Source organism: Macaca mulatta, chromosome 17 (assembly GCF_049350105.2).
Source record: "Macaca mulatta isolate MMU2019108-1 chromosome 17, T2T-MMU8v2.0, whole genome shotgun sequence".
Classification (NCBI taxonomy): Eukaryota; Metazoa; Chordata; class Mammalia; order Primates; family Cercopithecidae; genus Macaca; species Macaca mulatta.
In genome coordinates, this window is record NC_133422.1 from 70,326,090 (window position 1) to 70,338,243 (window position 12,154).

The window sequence follows — 12,154 nt, forward strand, 5'->3', positions numbered from 1 at the left end:
CGTATTACATACCAGTAAGTATATATTTGATATTATTTAATGGCTGCATAGTTTCCATTATGTAGTATTGTATTTCACCAATAAATTATTGTTAGAAATTTAATAGTTTTTCTTCTTTTTCACTATTTTAATAACTACTGCAAGGTACATCATTGTAGCTAAATCTTCGTAAATATCCTTAATTATATATAATTATGTAGAATTATATGTAAATATATAAACTCCTAGAAGAGAAATTGCTGGATAAAATAGTTTGCATGTTTTTAAGGCTTGGATATTTATTTATTGCCAAATTGCTGTTTATAAAGATTGTACTTTCACCTGTAATTTACTATTGTGCCCATTTCTCTGGATGTTTGCAAATAGTGGGTACTATAAAAGTAGTTTATTTTTTAGTTCAGGAAACTAAATTCTGTAGCTTCTGATAAATGCATGAGTTGTGCTCCACATTTCTCAATTGCTGACTGAAACTGCATGATTAAGCATAAATACAGCCAGAGCTGCAGAGGAGCATGGAACCTGGAGAAACAGATGAGATAAGCTTCTTTAGTCTCTATCTGTGAAATGCTTACTTTATTCTAGTCTCAATCGAATAAAGTGTTAAGTGGTAGTTCTAACAACTGAATAAGTTAAATAGCCCCTACTTACAGCCTGGAAATTGCAAATAATCAGATATTCAATTTCCTAAGTTTTCAGAGATTTGTGAGTTACACAGTATAGTAATTCATTTGATTACCCAGATACCATTCTTAAATATCTAGTATTAAGCTGTTCTTAAATTTCCTTCAGTTTGTTGTTTCTTTTAGAAGACTTTAGGTATTAAAATTTAGCTTTGTTGTTTTCATTTAAAAAGTTGGGTATAGTCATTTTTTTCCAATGAATACCTTTATTCTTATTACAGGCCATCCGAGTTACTCATGAGACCAGTGCCCATGAAGGTCAGACTGAGGTATTTCACATTTTTTCTAAATTTTTCTTGCTATGTGTAAATTTAACCATAGTGTTATTATTATAGGACATACAGTTTTAGATAGTTACCTGGCTTTTTCTTTTTTCCTTTGAGATAATTTGCTTAAGCAAAAGCAGTCATAAAGTAGCAAACGAACGTGTTTTGACAAGCTGTTAAGATGCTGCTGTCTGCTCTTTCAGTTCATCTATTTAGAGATAATGCAGATTGTGTGCTGTTTGTGCGGCTTACACGGTGGCCTGTGTCTTCCCTATCAGATTCCTTTGACTTCCAACTATTTTGAGACAAATACCTGCACTATTGTACGGTTAAATAACCTGTGCCTTTATTATGTCCTGCTTCCAGCAGAAAACCACATCATTTTCTTTGCTCAATAAATTTGTTTGAGGGTAAAGTAATGATCTTTACCATCTTTACCCTGTTAGCTAGTTCAGCTGGGTTGCTTTTCCTTTCCTTCTCTTGCCTCTTTTTTCATTTATTGGTTTCTTTCGTTTTTCCTTCCATCTTTTCTTTCTTGCCTTCCCTCCAGCCCTGGCTCTGTCACTCTAAGAGGAAGTTTGCCAGAAAGTATTTTAGTCAAAAATAATTTAAAGCTGTTTGGTATGTTTATAGCACATTTAAGGGTTAATACCAGAGAATTAGAGGTTTTCTTCTTTCTTATCCCATATGTGACTCGGAACCCCACTTTTTTTTTGTGGGATGGAGTCTCACTCAGTTGCCCAGGCTGGAGTGCAGTGGCGCGATCTCGGCTCACTGCAAGCTCCGCCTCCCGGGTTCACGCCATTCTCCTGCCTCAGCCTCCCGAGTAGCTGGGACTACAGGCACCCGCCAGCACGCCCGGCTAATTTTTTTCTTTTTTTTTTTTTTTTTGAGACGGAGTCTTGCTCTGCCGCCCAGGTTGGAGTACAGTGGCCGGATCTCAGCTCACTGCAAGCTCCGCCTCCCAGGTTTACGCCATTCTCCTGCCTCAGTCTCCCGAGTAGCTGGGACTACAGGCGCCCGCCACCTCGCCCGGCTAGTTTTTTGTATTTTTAGTAGAGACGGGGTTTCACCGTGTTAGCCAGGATGTTCTCGATCTGCTGACCTCGTAATCTGCCCGTCTCGGCCTCCCATAGCGCTGGGATTACAGGCATGAGCCACCACGCCTGGCCGAAACCACACTCTTTCATGTAAAAGAGGACATTGCCTTTATACTTAAAAAAAAACTTGAAAAAATATTTGATTTAAAAATCATTGATTTTGGCTGAGCATGCTGACTCACACCTGTGTAATCCCAGTGCTTTGGAAAGTTAAAGCAGAAGGATCGCTTGAGGCCAGGAGTTTGAGACCAGCCTGGGCAACATAGTAAGGCTCTGTCTCTACAAAATGTAATAAAAATTAGCCAGGTGTGGTGGTGCACGCACCTGTAGCACTAGCTACTAGGGAGGCTGAGGTGGGAGGATAACTTGAGCTCAGGTTATAGTGACCTGTGATTGCACCATTACACTCCAGCATGGGGGACAGAGCAAGACTCTGTCTCTCTAAAATATATATATATAGAGGTTGCTCTTAGGCGCTGCTTTCAAAGGTGTGGATTATTGTTTTTGACCAAGTTTATCCATACACAAACACGTAAGAGGCCCGTCTAAATGTTTTTAACACCAGATTGGAAATTCATGAAATGCTGTTTTGTATTGCTTTATATGATCCTGAACATATTAATAATCTTCACTATGATTTTTTGTTTGCAAATTTATAGTGTTAAAATTGGTGATGATGAGGATCAGCATAAGTTTATTGTTAAGACATGAAGACAATTACGGCTAGGCACAGTGGCTCACGCCTGTAATCCCAGCACTTTGGGAGGCCGAGACAGCGGATCACGAGGTCAGGAGATCGAGACCATCCTGGCTAACACGGTGAAACCCCGTCTCTACTAAAAATACAAAAATTAGCCGGGCGTGGTGGCGGGCGCCTGTAGTCCCAGCTACACGGGAGGCAGGGGCAGGAGAATGGCGAACCCGGGAGGCGGAGCTTGCAGTGAGTGGAGATCGTGCCACTGCACTCCAACCTGGGCGACAGAGCGAGACTCTGTCTCAAAAAAAAAAAAAAAAAAAAGAAAAAAAAAGATATGAAGACAATTAGTTGTAATAAAGCAATTAAATGCTTTAATACATATTAACTACAAAAAATATTTATTTTTGCCATACTTCTCTTGCCCCCTTTTTGGAGTTTTGTCCAAATTATGGATTTACATTTAAACTTCTTTTTAAATGATCTTCATGTCTCTTTTTTCACACCTAACCTCCTTCATTCTTTCCAGTCTTGGATGCCTGTTAGACATCATCTGAATGACCCACTGTATTTTAGAATGCACTTTTGTTTGAGCTTATTATCTGTATCTTAAACTTTTTCTTCCCTTTATTGTTTCTGTTTCTTACAGTAGTTCTACCATACTTTTTCCCACTGTAACTAATCTAGTACAAATTTGTTAACTTCTGGTTTAGAAGATCTGCCTTTTATGCAGATTCTCAGTTTTTATTCCAATTCTCATTCATTTTCACACAATTCTGCTGGATTCCCTTTCCTGAAGTGTACCTGAATCAGTTGGCTGCTAAAATTTTTCTAGGGGTTTCCTAGAGCATACAGCAGTAATTCTCAAGGTGGAATGCAGATAGAATTTTCTGGAGGGCTTTTTTACACCACTGTGTACTCCCATAAGAATTAATCTTTTCTGCTCCTTTCCCATCTCCCACAGTTTAGAAACACTACTGGAGTGAGCCATATTTTTTATGTATATTATAACCCTAAAATGTGTCAGAGTGAAAAAAAACTGTTTGAGAATATGATTGCTCAAGCCTGTGCAGTCAGTTCCAGGCTCTTTAACCTAGCTGCATTCAAGGTTTTCCTAACCCTGTCTTTCTTTCTTTTCTTTTCTTTTCTTTTCTTTTCTTTTCTTTTCTTTTCTTTTCTTTTCTTTTCTTTTCTTTTCTTTCTTTCTTTCTTTCTTTCTTTCTTTCTTTCTTTCTTTCTTTCTTTCTTTCTTTTCTTTTCTTTTCTTTTCTTTCTTGCTTGCTTTCCTTGCTTTCTTTCCTTTCTTTCCTTTCCTTCCCTTCCTTCCTTTCTTTCCTTTCTCTCCTCTCCTCTCTCCCCTCTCTCCTCTCCTCTCCTTTCCTCTCCCCTCCTCTCCTCTTCTCTTCTTTTCGCCTGCCTGCTTGCTTGCTCTTTCTTTCTTTCTTTCTTTCTTTCTTTCTTTCTTTCTTTCTTTCTTTCTTTCTTTCTTTCTTTTTCTTTTTCTCCTTCCTTCCTTCCTTCCTTCCTTCCTTCCTTCCTTCCTTCTTTCTCTCTCTCTCTTTATTTTACCTTGTCTTTGTAACTTTAAGTATTCCTTTTTAGCCGTCCCTTATTTCCTTATTTTATTATTGCTATTCTTCTTGTAGTACTCTTTCTGAAAATACTCTTTCCCTCAATCTCTTGCACTTCTTACTTCTATCCATTCTTCAAGACTCGGCTTAGTATGATCTTCAGCATGAAGCAGTTCCTGATTATCAGAACTGGATGTATTTTATCCTTTATATGAACTCTTTGTATGACTACTCCAACTATTTGCATTTTAGCTACTTCATATTCTCTTTCATTTTTTAAGATGTGCATTTTTTTCACATTTTAAAAACTCTAAAATTAGAATGTATCTTACAATTGATGTCATAGTTTAACTTGGCGTTATTCCCTTCTTAGTGGTTCACAAAATGGTGTGTCATGTAACCAATGGCGCCTTAGTGAAGTATGAAGTATGGTATCATATCTCCCTTTCTGTGACTCTTAGGCCTAGCACTGGCATCTGATTCATTTGTGCATGTTCCAAATTATCCAATACTGTTCCTTACACACAAATACAACACATGTATGTGTATTAATTAACCAGAATTAGCTCAGAACTGTCCTTGGTAGTGTAAGAAATAAAAAAAAAGTGGGGGATGGGGGCGGCAAATGTTAGTTTTCTGTAGTCCTCTGAGTAAACGAAACATATCCATTAGCCATTGTTTCCGAATAGGACAGTGTTAACATTTTGGAAAGGGTTCAATTCTTTTTTGTGCAGGGCTGTTTTGTGCACTCCAGGGTGGAATATACTGACCTCTAGTTGCCATATGTTAGTGTCTTCCAGTCACTGAGAGAACAAAAACCTACACTACGCGTTTCAAAATCCAGCTGTCATCTGACTTTAAATTCCTGCACCAGGAACTTTTAATATTTCTCTGATCATCTCATTTAAGATTCATCTCCTGGCTGGGCGTGGTGGCTCACGCCTGTAATCCCAGCACTTTGGGAGGCCAAGGTGGGTGGATCACCTGAGGTCGGGAGCTCAAGACCAGCCTGGCCAATATGGTGAAACCTCGTCTCTACTAAAAATACAAAAATCAGCTGGGCGTGGTGGCGCATGCCTGTAATCCCAGCTATTCCGGAGGCTGAGGCAGGAGAATTGCTTGAACTTGGGAGGCAGAGGTTGCAGTGAGCCAATATCCCACCACTGCACTTCAGGCTGGGCGACAAGAGCGAGACTCTGTCTCAGGAAAAAAAAAAAGAATTATCTCCCGTCTATGGGCTTAAGAGTGTTCAGTGTATTATTATCTCCATTGCTGTTTGTATTCCAGCCTACTGATTTTTTTTTGGTCAGTTCCTACAAAATACCTAGGTCTTTCCTGTCTGTGTTAGTCTGCTTGGGCATTCATCTCAAATTATTACCAGGTGACTTTAACAACAGAAATTTATTATCACACAGTTCTTGGGGCTGGAAATCCAACAGCAGAGTGTCAGCGGAGTTGGCTTTTACTGAGATGTCCCTGCCTGGCTTGTAGACTACCACCTTCTCACTGTAGCCTCACATGGCCTGTCCTGTGTGTTCATATGGAGGGGGCGTGGAGAGAGAGCCGGAGAGAGAGGGACAGAGACACATCAATCGACTAATATCTCTTCCTCTTCTTATAAGGATATCAGCCCTATTGGATTACTGCCCCATTCTTATGACCTTACTTAACATTAACTACTTCCTTCCATGCCCTGTTTTCAAATACAGTCATGTTGAAGGTTAGGGCTTCAACGTATGAATTTGGCAGAGGGGACACAATTCAGTCCATAACACCATCTTTGTGCTTTCTAATGACGCAGTATACTTCTGGGTATACCACTTCTCTTTGCAGAGTTGGAGACTTCTCATCTTTCAGGTCTCATCTTAAAAGTCACTTTTCAGGCTGGGCGCGGTGGCTCACGCCTGTAATCCCAGCACTTTGGGAAGCTGAGGTGGGCGGATCACGAGGTCGGTAGATCGAGACCATCCTGGCTAACACGGTGAAACCCCGTCTCTACTAAAAATACAAAAAAATTAGCCAGGCATGGTGGCACACTCCTGTAGTCCCGCTACTCGGGAGGCTGAGGCAAGAGAATGGTGTGAAGCTGGGAGGCAGAGCTTGCGGTGAGCCGAGATCGTGCCACTGCACTCCAGCCTGGGTGACAGAGCAAAACTCTGTCTCAAAAATAAAAAAAAAACAAAACAAAAAAGTCACTTTTAAGAGAAGCCTTCTTTCATCACTGTTAATTAGGTTCTTCTGTCTTATTTTCTGTCATAAAATCCTGTTTATTTTCTTCCTGGCACTTTAAAATAGTCAATAATAAGTTATTTCTTCCTTGTGTATATATGTTTATTCTGCTAACTAGAATGTAAGTCCCATGATGGAATAGGCCTTGTTTGTGTGTTCACTTTGAATCCCCAAGACAAACTGGACATATATAGGCATGTTTAAGAATCACATAGTTTGAAGGTAAGAGCATAGGATATAGGTTTGTATACTGACTCCACTGCTTATTAGCTTAGGCAGGACACTTTCTTCAGCACAAAATAGAAATAATGGCATTTACCTTATGGGATTGTTGTGAAAATTAATGAGTTGATTATATAAACTGCTTAGAATAGTACCTGGCATTTAATGGGCATTCAATAAATAGTAGGCAGTAATTTTATTTACTGGCATCCAGTAAAATGAATCTGAATGGCAGAAGATGAGGCTGAAGTAATAGGGTGAAGCCATATCGGGGGGGGCTTGGATTTTATAGACTGAGAACCACCAAAGGTGGTACATTTACTTTTCAGCCTATTAAGTTTAAGGTGAGTTTTTTTGGGTCATATGTGTAGGAGTCTAGAGCTCAGGTGAGATATCCAGAGTCTTCAGTATTTGGGTACTAGTTAGAACCCTGAGAATTCTACAGAGGGAGAATAGCGGTAGACCAACAATAAATCCTTGGGGCATGTAGGTGTTGAAGGAGTGGGTAGAAGAAGAGGAGCCAATAATAATATAGTGTAATAACAAGTAGAATCATCACTGGCATCATTGGTACTCTCTGTCAGAAAGTTTTCATGGGAATGGAGGAGGCAGGAGCCTTATTGCATGCTGAGATTTGTAGACTAAATGAGAAATCTGTAAGTTGAGTCACCAAAATACAGTAGTCTTTTCAGAAGACTGGCCATAGCATACTGCTCTAGAGTAGTTGTTTACTTACGTACTTTTCTCCATCCCACTGTGATTGTCTGGTAGATCGGCTAATACAGAAATCTGAATAGTAGCCCCACCTCACTTATGCTTCATTAACTTACACTGAAAGGTATTGCTTTCATCTTTCACTTAAGAGTAAAAACAAAAGAACAATGGGATATGAGGAAACAATGAGGAAATTAAATTATTAGTGGCAAAGAATGTTTTCTTTTTTTCCATTGATTTTCACTTGCTACAACCACCATTTTATGCTTTGTTCTGGATAGAATAAAATAGTGTTATTAGAGTTGCATCTTTTGGGTAGTGCTACAGAAGTTTGATACCTGTCATTTAATTCCAGTACCAGCCTTATGAGGTATTACCATTGTCCTCTTGTCCCCCTTCTTTAGATGAAGCAATTGAGGCACAGAAGGTTTTAGTTACTTTCCCCAAGGTCACGTATCTACTAAGTGGTAGAGCTAGAATTTGAGCTCAAACTGTCCGGCTGCAGAATCTAGTCCTAGTTCCTCTGTCTTCCTCCTGTCACCCCTACCTTCAAACAAACCCACCCTCCCTCCCTCCCTCCCTCCCTTCCTTCCTTCCTTCTTTTCTTTCTTTTCTTTCTTGACATAGTCTTGCTCTGTCACCCAGGCTGGAGTGCAGTGGCACGATCTCAGCTCACTGCAATCTCTGCCTCCCAGGTTCAAGTGATTCCCCTGCCTCAGCCCCCCCAGTAGCTGGGACTACAGGTGTGTGCCACCACGCCTGGCTAGTTTTTATATTTTTAGTAGAGACGGGGTTTTGCCATGTTGGCTAGGCTGATCTTGAGCTCCTGGCTTCAGGTAATTTGCCTACCTTGGCCTCCCAAAGTGCTGGGATTACAGGTATGAGCCACCGTGCCCGGCCAAACACTTTCAATAAAAGTTTGACAGCTAATTTTGTAGCAGTTTTGTTAAGACCAGTGTTTTGTATTAGGCTTAATGTGACTATTTATATCCTAGCTTGAGATAGGAAACAGATTGTCTGAGAAATAGTAAATTGATAGCTTTTCAGTTACTCCTGAATTTTATTTCTTTTTTAATTTTTTCTTTATTATTATTATTTTTTGATATGAAGTCTCGCTCTGTCGTCCAGGCTGGAGTGCAGTGGCGCAATCTCTGCTCACTGCAACCTCAGCATCCCAGGTTCAAGCAATTCTCCTGCCTCAGCCTCCCAAGTAGCTGGGACTACAGGCACATGCCACCATGCCCGGCTAATTTTTTGTATTTTTAATAGAGATGGGGTTTCACAGTGTTAGCCAGGATGGTCTCGATCTCCTGACCTTGTGCCTCAGCCTCCCAAGTAGCTGGGACTACAGGTGCATGCCACCACACCCAGCTAATTTTTTGTATTTTTAGTAGAGACAGGGTTTCACAGTGTTAGCCAGGATGGTCTCGTTCTCCTGACCTCGTGATCCACTCGCCTCGCCTCCCAAAGTGCTGGGATTACAGGCGTGAGCCACTGCACCTGGCCCTGAATTTTATTTCTTTAAAGTGAGTTCATGATTGAGTTTTGAAGCACTTTGTTACAAAAATTAATAATAGACATATAAAGCTAAGCTTTCAATTGACTAATGTATCGGTCATGTGTGTTATGGTAATGTGCAGCCCTAAACGAAATATGGTTGAAAGTTCTACTAGAAAAATAGTTACTGATTTTAAAATTAATATAACCTGATACATGCATGACCAGTTAAGAAATTTAAAAATGAATGTATACAGTTGGCCTGCTGTAATGGTGGGTTCCTTATTTGTGGATTCAACCAACCACTTAATGGAAGTATTTGAGGCTGGGCAGGGTAGCTCATGCCTGTAATCCCAGCACTTTGGGAGGCCAAGAAGGGAGGATCGCTTGAGGCCAGGAGTTTGAGACCAGCCTGGGCAACATAGTGAGACCCTGTATGTACAAAAAAATTATTCAGGTGTGGTGGCATGCACCCATAGTTCCAGCTACTCTGTAGTCCCAGCTACTTGGGAGGCTGAGGTGGGAGGATGGCTTCAGCTCAGGAGGTCAAGACTGCAGTGAGCTGTGATCATGCTGCTGCACTCCAGCCTGGGTGACAGAGACCTTGTCTCAGACAAAAAGGAGAAAAAATATTTGAAAAAACAAGATGGTTGTGTCTGTACTGAATAGATACAGACTTTCTTCTTGTCATTATTCTCTAAACAATATAGTATAACAACAATTTATATAGCATTTACATTGTATTAGGTATTACAAGTAATCTAGAAATGATTTAGAATATACAGGAGGAGGTACATAGGTTATATGCAGATACTACACTATTTTATACAAGGCTTGTGAGTGTCCGTGGATTTTGGTATCTTCAGGGGGTCCTGAGACCAATAGTCCATGGATATCAAGGGATGACTGTGTATTCACTGCAACTAAGACCTTTCAGAATAACTGTAGAATAATAAGATTGGCAGGAAGTTCCAACTTGATATGGTTTGGGCTTCCACTGAAGTGTCTAGTAGATTAGAAGATCTCCTTATTTTAAGGCTTTTCTACTCACAGAAGATTCTAATAAGTGTTTTTAAAAGTGTGAAGAAATATCAGTGATGTACAAGTGGAAACAGCCTGCAAGTCAAATGTGAAGGCAAGAAACAAAAATCCAAAAGGGTATTTATGTGCCTTCAGACCCTACTTTTACTTCATTGACACTTAACTAAAAAGTAATTCCTAACATTTGTGATTTGTCCACATTAATTTAGGAGCCAACCCAGATATGGGTAGATTGCCTGATGATTTATTGTTTAACTTTTTGTAAAAAGAGTAAGTTTGTTGTACTGCCCAGAACACCCCATGTAAATTAATAGTAATAATGAAAAATAACAGCAGTATTGTTTTCTGTTTTTAAATAAACATACCAGGATGGAAAAAATAGCAAAAGACACTTTTAGCATCTATGTATATTTGCTACCATTCTTTTTTTAGTACATTTTAAGAACAGTTGAGATCAAGCAATTTTGTTTGACTTTTTTCTTAACATATTACCGTGAACATTTTTTTGTTTCATCAAAATTTCCTCATAAAAAAACCTTTGCTACTGTATACTATCATGTGAGTAAACCACAATTTATTTTTCATTTCCTTAACTTTTGATGTTTAGATTATTTTTAGTGTTTCAAGTTAAAAATGTAACTTAATTGAATATCCCTGTTTAAGTATTCTTTTGGGTTCTTTCTTTAAGGTAGTTTCTTGTAGGTGGGATTACTGATTCAAAGGGATGAACATTTTTATGATTCTTGTTAAATAATATGAAGTTGTCTTTCTTTCATTTGTTCAACCAGATAACCTGTCTGAGCATCTACTGTACTAGGCACTGTGCTTAGAATTGTACATACAAAGATAAGTGAGACATAATTTGTGTCTTCAAAGATCTTTTACTTCAGTGGTGACTGCAGCTTTGAAAATTGTCCTTGCCAGTATTGAATTCTATTTCTAAATTTTTGCTTATTTAATAGGGGTAAATAGCATGTTTGATTGCTAATGATATTTAAAAGATGTTTAGTAAAAGTTTATGAAGTTAATTTGAATCATAAAATAAAATTATAATTAATTTACAATGAAATATTAATATGTAATCTATTTTGGTTAGTGTTGTTGACCTGTAAAAGCGGGATTATTTGACCACTGGGGTAAACAGTGAATAATTTCTGATTTCAAGTATGTCGTCATAAATATATATACATAATTAAAGATACATGTATGTGTTTCTGTGGGTGTGCATATTTTTAATTTAAGAAAATCCTCTGTTTAGAATCTACTTGGCTTTTTTGGCCCAGCCAGTATAGACTGTCAGTGGTAGTAAATAGGATAAAGTTTCATCTTCATTAGATGTATATGTATAGTTGCATGGCTTCATTTTACTCTGAAGTATAGTTTTTAGTTATTTTTATTATTTTGGGATTCCAAAGAGATAACAGAAATCATTCCAATAAGCCAAAAATGATTTGCACACAAATTAAGGTGCTCACATATTTATTTCCCTCTTTTTGGAATTTATTTCCTTCTTCCTTCACCTTGAAAGAATCTGAGGATATTAGGAAGAAGCTTAGTTCTTAAATAATATAAAATTTAAGTTGCTGGTTATCTTGTAAGAATCAGGCGGAAACAATACACGTATCATGCAGTTCAAGATGTAGAGTCCAGTTTTGTCAAAAGTCTGAAACTGCAACTTTCTGATCTTTGTTTTTCTTTACTTTTCATACCTCATTTTCTTTATTTCAACATGACTTAATCTTTTGGAGGCAATTTTATTTTATTTTATTTTTAAAACCAAAAATGCTCTGGGACTCTCTAGCTTGCCTCTGTCTCTCTTCTATCTTTTTTTGTTTCTTCTGAACATTCCCTGAATAGAGGCATTCCCTTTCCCCTTTTCTCTCCCTCCCTCTGTCCTTTCCTTCTTTTTTCCTCTCCATTTCTCTCCTTTCCTAACCCCTTCTTTCTTCTTTGCTGATCTCAGAATTCTAGAAATGGAGATATTAAATTATTACTTATTTTAAAGGAAAATTCTTAGACCAAACTTACCAGTTTACCCTTCCAGATCTGACTAGATGAGACTCGTCTAAGAATGCTTTCAGCAATAAAAATAGAATTGATGTTGTGTTTGGTGATGGTGAAAGTTTTCTGTTAGTTTTGT

General features: G+C 38.6%; 2 protein-coding genes across 6 annotated transcripts in view; both read left to right on the forward strand.

Moving 5' to 3' along the window:
- Positions 1-12,154, forward strand: part of LMO7 (LIM domain 7) — a 309,870-nt gene that overhangs the window by 19,461 nt on the left and 278,255 nt on the right. For both annotated transcript variants that reach the window (XM_077973779.1, XM_015121212.3), the window contains exon 5: positions 902-949. The gene's annotated coding sequence lies outside the window, so the exon portion shown is untranslated. The remainder of the gene's footprint in view (positions 1-901; positions 950-12,154) is intronic.
- The window catches only part of UCHL3 (ubiquitin C-terminal hydrolase L3), a 58,373-nt gene that overhangs the window by 19,461 nt on the left and 26,758 nt on the right, over positions 1-12,154 (forward strand). For all 4 annotated transcript variants that reach the window (XM_077973575.1, XM_077973576.1, XM_077973574.1 and 1 more), the window contains one exon: positions 902-949. In XM_077973575.1, coding sequence (XP_077829701.1) covers positions 902-949 — 48 coding nt within the window. The remainder of the gene's footprint in view (positions 1-901; positions 950-12,154) is intronic.